General features: G+C 41.6%; 1 protein-coding gene across 3 annotated transcripts in view; it reads right to left on the bottom strand.

The window, feature by feature from the left end:
• The window catches only part of ASTN2 (astrotactin 2), a 976,097-nt gene that overhangs the window by 602,133 nt on the left and 359,737 nt on the right, over positions 1 to 14,227 (bottom strand). For all 3 annotated transcript variants that reach the window (XM_012472754.2, XM_064378516.1, XM_012472755.3), the window contains one exon: positions 589 to 735. In XM_012472754.2, the coding sequence (XP_012328177.2) occupies positions 589 to 735 (147 nt within the window). The remainder of the gene's footprint in view (positions 1 to 588; positions 736 to 14,227) is intronic.

Below are 14,227 nucleotides of genomic sequence, written 5' to 3'. Positions count from 1 at the left end.
ACACCGTGGAATACTATGTTGCAATAAAAAAGAATGAGTTCATGTCCTTTGCAGGGACATGGATGAAACTGGAAACCATTATCCTCAGCAAACTAACACAGGAACAGAAAACCAAACACTACTTGTTCTCACTCATAAGTGGGAGTTGAACAATGAGAACACATGGACACAGGGAGGGGAACATCACATACTGGGGCCTGTCAGGGGGTGGAGGGAAAGGGGAGGGGGAGCATTAGGACAAATGCCTAATGTATGCAGGGCTTAAAACCTAGGTGATGGGTTGATAGGTGCAGCAAACAACCATGGCACATGTATACCTATGTAACAAACCTGCATGTTCAGCACATGTATCCCAGAACTTAAAGTAAAATAAAAAATAAAAATAAAAATAAACAGAAGTGGTATTTAATTCAAATAATCCAGATTCCAAATGGTAAGATCCTCTTCCCAGGTCTTTAACGCTTCTTTTTTTCCCCTGTAATATATATATTAACTATTCCAAGGTTGGGCCATACATAGAAACATTTGACCAGCCAGGGATGCAAGGTGCTGAATGGGTGTGGAGCATCTGCAATGCTCGGCTCTTACCATCTGCTATGAAGTGCTCAGGCACATGCAGAGTCACCTTCACAGTGAGTGGACAAGACATCTGGCTGCCACACACCATGGCCAAGATGCAGGAGCTCACAGCAATCAGTGTCAGGGCTGTCTTGTTCACTGGGCTTTTCAGCAAACCTGGTAACACAAACACACAGAAAGACACATAATTCCATAAGGTGAAGAAATGGGAGTGGCATCAAGTTTGGGAATTCTATTATTTTCCAGTTGGGAATCTGAAAAAAGAAAAGAAAAAAAAAAAACATGTTTTCTAACCTTTGTACCTGCTATGTGACCTCAGTTGGCCCTCGTTGGGCCTTGGTTTAACACTCTGCAAAATGGGCTTCTTATTCCTTTGGGTAAACATAAAAGAAACAGGATTCCTGAAACTTGTAGTAATTTTCACTCCTCCCTTCCCAATTTGGTTGATCATTCTTGATAACAATTAGATGATATTAAGCCCTCCATTCTCCTTAGAGGCACGTGAGAAGACATCACGCTGTTAAATTCAGTAGAGCTTAGTGAAATAAGCATGGGCTTTGGAGTTAGATCATTCTGGGTTCAAATCTGGGCTTTGGCCCTCATTGGCTCTGTGATCTCCATCTTCCAAACTTCAGTTTCTTTATGTGTAACATGAAGATAATAAATATCTCACAGGGTTCTTGTGACAATTATGCAGCATGATTTGTATATAATGCCTGTCATTTAGAAGAGTTTCAAGGTTAGAAGCTGATCAGTTCAAATTAATTTCACAAGGCTTTACTTAGCAGCTACTATGTGAGAGACATACAGAGCAGAAGAATAATCTCTCCTCTTCAGGAGTTTATAGGCTAGGGGGAAAAGTCAAGCTTATCCATGGCTAATTAGATTCTAAGACAAATTGTGTTATGACCTAGAAGAGAGGGCACCGAGTGGGGAGGGTGGTTTTGCCTCTGAAAATTAAAGACAATTTTATGGATATAATAGGAAAAGTAGATTGGATGTGCACAGCTAGAGGACGCTGAGCCAACAAAGAAATTCTATGAACGCTGTTTTGAGTCTCCGTTCATTTCTCATTCTTTAGGCTTTGCTCTTCAAGGTTTTGCTTACCAGTTTTAGAGCAATGCCTCCCAAATTTCTTTTACCTCCTATGCTCTTCTTTTAAGCAAACCTCTTCCCTCATCTCTTGGACGTCTTTCTGTGGCTATCCCATTAGCATGTCAAATATACTAACAACACATTCAAAACAGGGTACATTATTTTCTCTTCAAAGCCTCCTCGTCCTGGGATCCTCAGCTTATTGAAAGCACTGCCATTTAAACTGACCAGAAACTGAGATGTCATCTTTGAGTTTCTGTCTTCCTCCTTTACAGTATCTGAACAGTTGTGGAGTCTTATTTATTCTCTGTCCTTAGCATTTTCACCCCACTCCCTTAATCTCTTCTATTGTCTGTTTGCTTGTGGGATAAGGGAGGTGTGCTTCTATCTGTTCACTGCACTCCCTGATGAAATCTCTCAAGTTGTTTTACAGCATCTAGTCACAGGATATGATCCATATTCATTAGGCTGGCACCCAAGGCCTTTCATGAAGACTCCCAACACTCATACCTCCCGTGCTCTCTCCCACCTGGCCCAATGACTAGCAGGGCTGAATTACTGCAGTGCTCCTAAATTAACACTCTTCATCATGTGAACATTAGTGTAGGTGGTGCTCCTTTTGGATAAAAGTCCACTTGTTTCCTTGTCACCATATCACTCTTTGAGACTCGCCATATACAAAGATTTCTTATGCTCTTGGTAGATTTACTACCCATATTCATTATGCTTCCCTACATATCTTATTCCAAACCCTAGAGTGTAGTAAATACACAGCCAGCTCCTTGAAGGTAAGCAGCGTCTTTTGCTCACCATTATGTCCCAGTGAATACCACAGCGTCTGGCTCATTGAAGAATCTCAGTGAGTGCATGATGACTCCCATAAATGGTAGTAACAATAAGCAACCAACATAACACAGATACTGACCAATCAAAAAGCATTCTAGCCAACATCCAGCATTGGCCATATAACAGAACCTGCTTAAGGGAGAAGTTTCCACCTTCCTTATCTTTGTGTCTCTCATGCCCAAATCACCATCTGGAACCCAGAAGTTATTTAATTTAAGGATAAGACCCTTGTCTTTTTTCTCAGTCCTAGGACAATGCATGTCTTATGGCAGGAGCTATCCATGAGACTGTGGTTATTGTAGTTATAGAATATATGTTAAATAGAAGAGTAAATTAAAAACATGATTCTGGTGTCCAAAGATGGGGAATCTCTAAACCTAAAATGACCACAGAAAAAAAAGGATTATGTTTTATCTCTTATTTGAGTGCCACAAGAAGCTGTTTCATATATATTTGTAATAAAATTTATAAATATAAATAAATAAAATATAGTACAAATATTTTAGCAACTAAAGAGCATAAATAATCTAACATTAATGTTATCTACTAAAAAGACGGACTAGGGTTTGGCACCTTGCATAAATCTCACGTTAAAAAGTCAACCTGCTACCCCAGACTAGTCATTTAGCAAAACCCCTAAAATAACAGTTAATAGCAGCACTGTTTTTTGTTTGTTTGTTTGTTTGTTTTGAGACAGAGTCTCACTTTGTTGCCCAGGCTGAAGTGCAGTGGCACAGTCTTAGATCATTGCAACCTCCGCCTCCACCTTCTGCATTCAAGCAGTTCTCCTGCCTCAGACTTACAGGCACACACAATCACAACCAGCTAATTTTTTTATTTTTAGTAGAAACAGTGATTCACCATGTTGGGCAGGCTGGTCTTGAACTCCTGACCTCAAGTGATCTACCTGCCTCGGCCTCCCAAAGTGCTAGGATTACAGGCATGAGCCACGGTGCCTGGCCAGCACTGAATTTTTAATCTAGGCTTTATGGAGTCTATTCTGGGGGAAAAATATGTAATGATGAGTCCAGCATGAATAAATTCTTGAGAAGACAAGACAGGTCCAGAGGATGAGATGTGAAAGGTAGTGAGAGGCCCCTGTATCAGGGAACAGACACTCTGCACAGTGAGTCATGGATAACAACACTCTGTGGATCCCTTAGAAGGCATATCTCATTCCTGGCCCACACAGCAGCAGAGGTATATGTGGCCAAGACCTTTCTTTCACTAATTAACAAACTACAAGAAATACACTACCCAGGCTCCACAGAGCTAATTTCTGGTCTGGGGAAAAAGGGCTGAGGGGCAGGGGTAGAATTGCTCATACTCTCTCCCTGCTCTGCTGGACTAAATTGCATCTCCTATGTCATTTAAAACATCACAGTAACCCAGGGTCTTTAAAAGTCAAGTGGGAGGTGAAGTCACATTAGTTTATTGGCTCTTAGTTTTCTCACCTAGGAAACGGAACATGACTTAGCCTTCAGGGGTGTTGTAAGAGCTAAATGAGCCAATCAGTGTCCAATGCCTAGCACGGTTTGTGGCACATAGTAGGCCCTCAGTAAATGATAATTTCTGAACTATATATTGGTGTTAGTCTCCTCATTGATAACAGAAACTAGGACTCACCTATTTGTCCAACACATTCTCAGAACATATTAGGAATTCAATTATTCTTACAGCAGCAGAAGACAAAAAGAGAAAAAAAATGAAGAGAAGGACATAAGAAGGAGAAAGTGTGAGTGGGAGTGAGAATGAACAGCACTGTGGGGCAACCATTTACTCAGAGAATGCCTGAATCACCACGGTTGTTTCTGAAGTCCAGGAGGAAGAAAGCATGCAGGTCAAGGCTTCACTAAGGCCACATGCCCATGGAGCAGCCAGGGGCTGTGGGGAGTTGCCATGGCAACCGGACCTGGCAGAAACTTCACAGCGGGACTTAAACCAAGGTGACTTACTAAGAGTTCCTGGCTCAGCAAGGTGAACATAAGCACTTAGCTGTGAGTAGGGGTTATACACGGCCATGAGGTGGAAACTATCTCTCCCATAATACTCATCCCCTCCCTAAGCAGGCTCCTTATCGCACTGCTGTTGTAAGATACAGAGACAGAAAAGGGAACCTCCATTTGCTGAGTGATTACTATGATCCGGGCAGTGTGCCTAGCACTTATCTTTCTCTCCATCCATCTATTCATTTACCAATCCAACCAATTTTCATTGAACATCAGGTCTTTTGAGGCACTGTTCAGGGCATGGGAAAAACAATAGTAAACAAAACAGCCAAAGGCCTTGAAGCTTCCATGTTAGTGGCAAAGAATTACCTCATTTACTCCTCTCAGCAAAGCATCTCCATCATTTCCATTTTATAGAGAACAAAGTATAGAGCAATTAAATGACTTACATAAGGATCACCCAATTTTGTATGTTACAGAGACTAGATGAGAACTAGTCCTGTTCCAGCCTTTCCCCTGTTTCACTACCACTTCCTACTTCATCATAGAGTAAGGTCCCAGGATATCCTCATGCAGAAAGTGTGGCCTTTGGGGCCAGGCATATCTATGTTCAAATCCTGGCTTACCCACAACATCTCCGTGTGACACTTGCCAACTGATCCGTAAATCTAATAAGAAAAAATATTTCCATCTGAAAAATAGGAACAGAGGTCTTCTTTTAGAGCTGATATGAGGACAAAATAAGATATCATATGTAATTAGCAAAAAAAAAAAAAAAAAAAAGAGCTAAATAAATGATAGCTGCAGATCGTAATACATGAGTTTTTCTTTTTCTTTTTCTTTTTTTTTTCCCGGAAGGCTGAGGTCACTGTTCTCCCTCATTCACATCACCATTTGCGGTTCCTTCCCCATTACTTGCAGGGGAATAATCTGTGCTGTAGGAATAGTATTCCACCAGGGCATATTGATTGCTGGGACTGGAGAAAGTTAATAATCTAATTTTCCTTCCATTTTCCCTCCCTCTTACATCTCAACTCCTCTCATGGTAGCAGAGAATGGCATAAAATGCATTGCTTGAGGAATTTGACCGGAAATAACTTCACGCTGTTGATCCACACATTGCCTATAATTTGGGGTTTGATTGATTCTTGGTTTGGAAATGCCAGGTTGAGAGGAGAAAATCAAATTTAAGTTAAATTTGGAATTGAATCAATCACATTTTATAATGAAAAAATAGATCTAACCCCATCAGACCCTTGTGTGTGGAAAACTTAAAGCTGCTACACTCCCATTGACTTCCTCCCGAGATCCCCAAAGCACAAGAGACCAGGTCCTAGGCTGAGAAGTAATTTATTTCTTTAAGTGGCAAATGCTGTTGAGAGGAGGGAAAGGGATTCTAGAAACTGAAGACATTGGTGTGAAGAAGCCCAGCAGGTAGAAAGGCCACTTGGGATGGGGAAAGAGGCTGGGCTTTGGTATTTATTTATTTATTTAGAGATGGAGTCTCACTCTGTCACCCAGGCTCAAGTGCAGTGGTGCGATTTTGGCTCACTGCAACCTCTGCCTCCCAGGTTCAAGCAATTCTCCTGCCTGAGCCTCCCGAGTAACTGGGACTATAGTCACACGCCACCACACCTGGCTAATTTTTGTAGTTTTAGTAGCGACAGGGTTTCACCATGTTGGCCAGGCTGGTCTTAAACTCCTGACCACAGGTGATCTGCCTGCCTCAGCCTCCCGAAATGCTGGGATTACAGGCATGAGCCACTGTGCCCAGCCTTGGCTTTGGTTCTAGACGTGGATATATAAATCCAAAGTCTTCCATTTGATACCTGCCTAAGTTCTGGCAAGTTATGCAGACTCTCAGAGCTTCAGTTTCCTAATCTGTAAAAGGGAAGTGATAATCCCTGATAAAGAAGTTGTGTGTGTTAAATGGGAGATCATAATTACAGCACTAAGCACTATGTCTGATACATACTTAGGGCTCTGTAAGCTCTCTGTGTATTTCCTTCTACCTTATTTCCTTTAAACCACCCTTTCTAACAATTGGCACCTACATGGGCATCAGCAGGATACGTGATACTGTTGCTCATGCTGGAATCCTAACTTTCACACTTAGCTGCTGGCCCCCGTGAACAAGTCATGTCACATTTGAGATTCAATGCCTTTATCTGGAATCAGTTCATTCAATCAATAGCTATTTAATGTGCAAGTATTACATGCCATACCTCATATTTTATGCTCTTCTATTTCCAGTGCCTACAGCATGCCTAAATATAGTAGGTGCTCAATAAACATCTATTGAATGAATGAATGAGCGAATGTTTAAATGTTGTTTCCCTTTCTACCAAGAGATGTCAGTATTGGAATGCTGCTATTGTTATTATTATTATTATTTTTTTTTCTAGAAAATTGATTCACTCACTTTTTCTGGCAAGGTTTGGTGCCTGCCTGGTCAGAAATCATACAAAAATGCCCTTGCTGAGGCCGCCAATCTACCTGTATATCAGGATGACCACTGTAGATTGCTGAGTACCTCATTAACCTCACTGAGTGCCTTGTGGGATTCCGCAGCACCTGAGCTCTGGTGTCTCTGCTTCTTTGCCGTATTTCTGGAAACTGAAATTGGGACACGTCATCTGACAAGTGCAAGTGTCATGCTGGAGGCAGAAAGAAAGAATATTTGAAATTGGGGCCTTCTCAGAAACTCTAAGGTATATGGCTCTGTATCTTCTAACCTGTCTCTTATATCAGGGGTTGTCATGCACTGCTTTAGTGTGATGTCTCAATATGGGGCATATTTTCCTGTATCTTGCACACCTGGGCCCATGTCTCTCCCATCCCTCCCTCTGTATATCTGTCATGAACTTATCTCTTGTGCTCTCTGACTATGGGATATCTATGGTATCCTTTAAGGGATATGTTATTTCCCCAATATCTTATCATCCACAGATTTGTCCTTAAGGTCTGGGCAAGTGTTCATTCACTCTTATTTGGGTACTTCCAGAGAAAGCAAACTCAACCCCTACTAAGCTCAGTTCTATTCTCAGACAGTTTAATGTCTAAACAGCCTTTGAATGTCACTCTATGAGTGAGCTTCTGCTGTCCAAGTTAAATCGGATGTATTTAATATCTCCTTCCCAGGGCAGCTATTTAGTTAAAGGTGGAAATTAGGTTGCCTTGAGCTTTCTTTCCTTAAACCAAACATTAATAGATTTATTTGGTTTCTCTAAAGTCACGTTTTGAGTCATTTTATTGTACTTTGTATAGATTTGTTTTGCTTAAGATGACTTTCTTAGTAAAGGATGCCATAGTTATTGCCAACATCATCATCATCATCATTACCGCTATCACTGGTGACATAGGCGCTAACTTAGGTGCCGGACAATATAACCAAGTTTTTTCATGCAATATCTCATTTAATCTTTACAGAAACTTCATGAGATGCTTTCTATTATCACTCACATTTTGCACTATGAGGAAACTGAGGCCATCACTTTCCATGGACCATGCAGCTCAAAGGTAATAGGGCTGAAATGAAAAACCATTTGATGTCAGCGTCCAGGCTCTTAACCACCATCCTCCACAGCATCTCTATCAACCTGCTAGATGTAGCCTGAGCAGAGCAGAAGAAACAAATTTAACTGCTGAGCTGCTTACAGACCTCAGCTTGCACGGTGGACCTGTGATGACTCTAGGTGGACTTGTTCTGGCTTCATTGTCCCACCTGATACTGACCACATGTCTTCAAGAGAACCTCTCCCCATCACAAGGAGGAACTTTAAAAGGATGGCAGAAAATGAAAAAGGCTGTCTCTCCTCCTCCTTCAGCCCCAGAAGCTACTGCCTGGTCTGAAGCAGTCCACTGTGCTCCTTGGAGCCAAATGATTATTGACGAAGCCACTGGGAAGACCTTTTGCTAGCTCTGCTCCTGGGACAAAGACCGTGCCTACAGTGCAGGCTTAGATTGTAGCAGCCTGGTGCAGTGAAGCCACTGACAGCTGACATGGAATGGGGCTACAAACAGCTGGCGATCTGAATTTCTCTTCAGCAACTGCAGGTAGCTGGGCCTCAAGTTCAAAGGTCACTACAAGGTGTTGACAATGGTGTTAGAGACGAAGATGATGGAGATGGTACCGTATTATTTTAGCTTTTATTAGCTTACAAATTATTCTCAAATATCTCATTCACCCTTCAAAATCCTATGCAGTAGGCACTGCTGTTATCTCCAATAGACAAATGAGAAATGAGAGTCTTAAAGGTGAACTGATGTTCAAACACCAGAGGAATAATGGGCCTATAAGCCATGTCTCCTGACTCACAGCTAAGTGATCTTTCCATATCAATTAGGCTGCTAGTGTCCAGCCTAAGCCCCACTAGCTGGAGACGAAAACAGAATTAGAATCTGTGCACTCTGATGCCTCATCCATTGCTCTTATAAACGTATCCAAATGCATCAAAGAGCCAGTGTAGTATTTCTCACAAAACCAGGTGTATCTTGAAAAGAAAATATTTCTATGTCCACAAAATTTTGAGACATGCTACATTCTGTATGCCCGTCTTAAAGCTCCCAAGTGTATATCTGATACTAAAACCTCTAAAAAGCTTTACATTACATTCTGTTTAGCAAGATTCAGCTGGGTGTCTCCCTAAAGTATTAAGACATTGCAGAACCATCATTCTGTGGAAGAAAGTAGGAAAACAATGATCTAGTTTAATTATTTATACAAAGGTTGTAAAGAACATTAGCAGATCCCAATAATTAACTTGTGCCCTTATGCCAGGCACTATAGTAAATACTGTATGTACATTATCCTATTTAAGCTTCTCAATACTTTGCAAGGCAGGGGTTACCCTTCATTTACAAATGGGAAAACCAGATTTAAGTGATTACTGGGAAGAAGAAGAGGAAGGGTTCATGGTCAGTTTTGTCTGAAACCAATGTCTATATCTTCTTCTTCCCAAGTATTAGAAGAAAATAGAATTTTAAAGTCACAGAAAATATATGAAAAGAAGGAAAAAGGTAAGCACAACAGGAAAGTTCAGGAGGCTAAAGACTATTTAACTCATATTTAGCAGGCTGACAAAATGCATTAGTGGAAAGAAAAAGATGCTGTACTCAGTAGATTAAATTGCAGTGGGCAGATGAGAAATATCAAAGAAGATAATTCAAAAGAGCTAAAGCTCTAGAATGGCTCAGAAATAAATGAGAAAGAAGGAGAAAGCAAAGGTGGCAGGGGCTTTCTGATTCGTTGGTGACTATCAATCGACTGGTGCTGACTTACCGAAAACATTAATTTTTAGGCTACTGGTGCCTGATCCCTATATTAGCCCTGCTAGTCTACAGGCTATTTAGTTGCACCGCCGCGTTCAGCCCACAGCACCGATGACCTGGAGGGTGGCAAAGAAGAGCTAAGGCCAAGCAGTGAGTGCGAAGGAACAGAACAAAAGAGCAGCCACAGTTTCCATGGCTACCAGGGACTATCAGGACCAGTCACCTCCTGTTTCCATGAAAGGGACATTTCTAGCTCCTTCGTCTGCTGAACTTGCTGAGAAAGTCACTGTTCCATTATCCTAGAAGATGTCAGCGGACTTTGGCCCACACTTTGTAAAAGTGGGAGCAGGAGAATAACACTGGTTGTGTATTCAGTATTTACTAGGCCTGCTGTGGTTATTCCCCTGCTCCTGCTTCCTCCCCTGCTCCCAGCTTCCATGACAATGTTCCTTTACCTACAGAACGTCTTTTATGCCATATGCCCACTGTAAGCACCAGGCAATGCTATCCTTCCTCGACATTGGGGGAAATGGAAGCTCAGAGGGTATAATTGACTAGTATGGAACAGAGCTAGAATATGAGCCAAGACCTACTGACTTCCAAACTTAAAGTTCCTTACAAGCTTCCTCAGCTGACCCTGACCCTATGAATGTATGGTGTCTAAGAGTGGTCACACTGCTGCTAAAAATAGGGGTCTTCAAATCTCTGTTCCCTCCTCCTCACCTCTTTCTCCTGACACTGACACTGTGTCGTATTCCTAGGAAATAACAGAAATGAGGCTTTTCCTGATGGCCCATAAACCCTCTGCTGCAGTCGGATTTGCCTGTCTCTTTCCTTGTGATAGGTCACATGCATTCCCTCCCCCAAATGTTGTTCTTTCTACTTTTCCAATATATCTAAGAAGACCAACTGTCAAGATCAAAGAGAATTCACATCTCACAGAAGACTGCCTTCACCACTGCAACTCACAAGAACCCAGTATTTCTCTTAACTCCTAATCTCATGTATTATCTGTTCTTATTTGAACCATAAGATCTCAGAATGACAAGGAACTAAAAAGAGATTTAACCACAATAAGTCACACAATGCATTGTGGTGTGACTTCCTCTATAATCATTCAGCCTGCATTTAAGTATCACATAAACTTGGAGCTTATGAAAAATGCATTTCATTTAATGATGATAACCTTTTCTCTTTTTTTTTTTTTGGAGACGGAGTTTCGCTCTTGTTACCCAGGCTGGAGTGCAATGGCACCATCTTGGCTCACTGCAACCTCCGCCTCCTGGGTTCAGGCAATTCTCCTGCCTCAGCCTCCTGAGTAGCTGGGATTACAGGCATGCACCACCATGCCCAGCTAACTTTTTGTATTTTTAGTAGAGACAGGGTTTCACCATGTTGACCAGGATGGTCTCAATCACTTGACCTCATGATCCACTTGCAAGTGCTGGGATTACAGGTGTGAGCCACCATGCCCGGCCCCTTTTCTCTTTTTTTGAGCACTTACTATGTAGGATACATTGTGCTAAATATTCCATAGACATTATTTTATTTGATCAATCATAAAAACTTGTTAGTTCCTAATTTTGCAGATAAAAAAAAATTGACTCCAGCCCAGAGTTACAAAGCTATTGAGAGGCAAAGCCAGGATTCAAATCCAGATCTGTATCCTAATAGTGTCTACATAGCTCCTAACAGTGTTACTATGTAGTCTCTTTTCCCTGGTAACAATCAGCATAAGAACCACGTCAATGCTGAATGAAAATCTGTTCCTACAACTATAACCAGCTGAACATATTCCTGACCTCAAGAGGTCCAAAAACTGGCCCCCGCCCCTTCTCTCCAAGGTAGCCCTCTGGTTCTAAAAATGGAAAATATGTTCCCCATCCTTCTTTTATTTCAAAGACAGATTCTGTCATTTGACTCCCACATGAAGAAAATAAACAGGAAAAACAGAGCTGGAAGAACCTCTTTAGATTAGTTGGCCTAATCCATCATGCTCAAGGTTAGGAAGAAGATAGGAGGACTGCGTTGCTCAAAGTCAGATTGCCCAGAGCCAGTCCTGGATCCCATCCACCCCAGCTTCCATGACAACGTTCCCCATTTGGGGAAACAAAGTTGTAGCTGTTGTTTTTCCCTACCTTAATCAATATCTCCTGGAACAAGGAGGGTATCTCTAATACCTCCAGCATTGGCTGTGGCACCTAGGATATTTTGGTCAAAGCAACACATAATAAAGATAAACCATCCCCAAATATTCCCACAAAATGACTTCAATAAGCTGATGCACAGTAGATTATGGTAAAGGAAAGAAAATTGACTTCAGCATTAAAGAAACTTAGGTTTAGATCTCAGCTCTGTCATGTTTTGGTTGACCTTCAGTAAGTCCCATTTTCTTTATCTGTAAAATGGGAATAACATCTACTCCGTAGAGTCATTAGAAAGATTAAATAGCATGACATGCACTGCATAGCAGGAGCTCAGTGAACAGTAAATTTCATCATCGTCAACAAATTTCAGACCAATAAATATAAATGCTAATGTTTGTATTCAAGAGACCACTTGCAAAAATTCAGGATGAGTCAGAAGTGGGAGACAGACCACGTGGACTGGAGGAGAGTGAGTTTACAGTAAGAAAAGGTTCAAACACATGCAGAGCACCTGCTACATGCGAAGCCCCTGCTGAGCTTTTTGCACCTGTTATTTACCTTGTTTCTCATAGAAGCCTTTAGGTCTTCATTTTATAAATCAGAAAACGTGCACAGGGAAGAGACGTGCTTTGCTCAAGGTCACACACCTAGTAAGCTGTAGAGCTGGTCATGCAACTCAGAACTGTGTGATGTTATAAATAGAATACAGACAGGTGGTCCATGTTTCAAAAAGAATAACCAGAATTGGATTGGATATCACGCCAGGAGAGGAAACCAGATGAAGGATTTGGAGATTTTAGCTTTGAAGCAAGAAAGCCTCAATAAGAGGGGCCTCTTGATAGGGTTGTTCTCAAAGACATCTAAATATATATATAGAGAAAAAGGAAACACATATTCTATATGAGAAGCTATTGTGAACCAAATCACAAAACCTAGGCACTTGATGTGTACTATTTCACTGGTTCCTTAAAACAGTCCTCTGAGTAGACAGTGGATTGTGCATTCTGACTCATGCCTGTAATCCCAGTGCTTTGTGAGGCCGAGGCAGGCGGATGGATTGAGGTCAGGAGTTTGAGAACAGCTTGGGCAGCATAGCAAGATCTCATTTCTACAACAAAATTTAAAAACTAGCTGGATTTGGTGATGCATACCTATAGTCCTAGCTACTTAAGAGGCTGAGGTGGGAAGATCGCTTGAGCCCAGGAGTTCGAGGCTGCAGTAAGATATGATTGTGCCACTGTACTCCAGCCTGGGTAACACAGAGAGATCCCGTCTCTCAAAAAAAAAAAAAAAAAAATCTTCTTGGGGGTAAATAGCATTATCTTCACCTTAGAAATGAGAAAAATGAAGCCTGGGGAGATCAGACACTTGGTTCAAGTTGAATAAGCCATCAGAGGCACTAGGATTCAAGCCAGGTCTGTTTCATCCCAGCGACATCCTGGCTCTTCTCAATTCTTACTGAATCTTGTTGACCATCAAGGCCCCTTGCAGGGTTTAGCCACTCTAAGGAGTTCTGGCCTAAGGAAGCGGGACCCAAGGTTCTTGCTCAGCACCCAAACTCTCGCTCTGGTAAAGAAAAGCATGGGGCCTTGCAGGCAACGGATGACTCTGTCCTTTCCTGGATATAGAGGTTCAGCTGCAAACCACCTGGAGATTTTAATAGAAGAAACACACCCATCTCCAGCTCCTTATATCAAAACATCTTTTTGCTGTTGTTTTGTTTCATTTTGTTTTTGTTTTTTTTTTCTTTTGCTTTCCAATCTATTGCCTACTCTTCAGACCACTAACATTTTAGCAAAAGCATATATGCATTGTGTTTAAATAGTCATCTGGAGATAAACAGCTTTGCCTTCAGACCTCTGAGGAGGGAATATAAGAGAGGATAAAAGAAGAAAAAAACAAAAGAGGAGAAAATGTTCTGTGAAGACTTTTTGCTCAAACACATTTCCACATGGAAACCTCTACCCATTTCAGGCTGACACTCAGGCCTAAATCTTTCAAGCCTGCTGGTTTAAATATGTCACTTCCAAAAGAACAATGGCAGTCTTAGCCAAGGGCCATTCTAGACCCACTTTCTGTCTTGGTTTTCAGTGTCAAGGAAGTGCCTGAGGGCTGTGCTAAGGGGACTATCTATTCTGGGAGTCTGAAGTCCAAACTTGAATATAGGCTCTGTCATCACTCACTGTGCCACTTGAGCAAATCCCTTACCCTGGCTGGACTTCTGTCCCCTGTCTATAATAGAAAGAAATCCATTCATTCAACACATATATATTAAAGACCCACTCTGCACTGATTTCTGTGTTGTGAGCTAGGGATACAGAGGTCAGAGCCATCAAAGGT

The sequence above is a fragment of the Aotus nancymaae genome, unplaced genomic scaffold (genome assembly GCF_030222135.1).
Source record: "Aotus nancymaae isolate 86718 unplaced genomic scaffold, 86718_ANA_hifiasm-v0.15.2.pri h1tg000003l, whole genome shotgun sequence".
Taxonomy (NCBI): Eukaryota; Metazoa; Chordata; class Mammalia; order Primates; family Aotidae; genus Aotus; species Aotus nancymaae.
The sequence above is the reverse complement of the archived record's forward strand: the minus strand, read 5'-3'. Positions and strand labels throughout refer to the sequence as shown.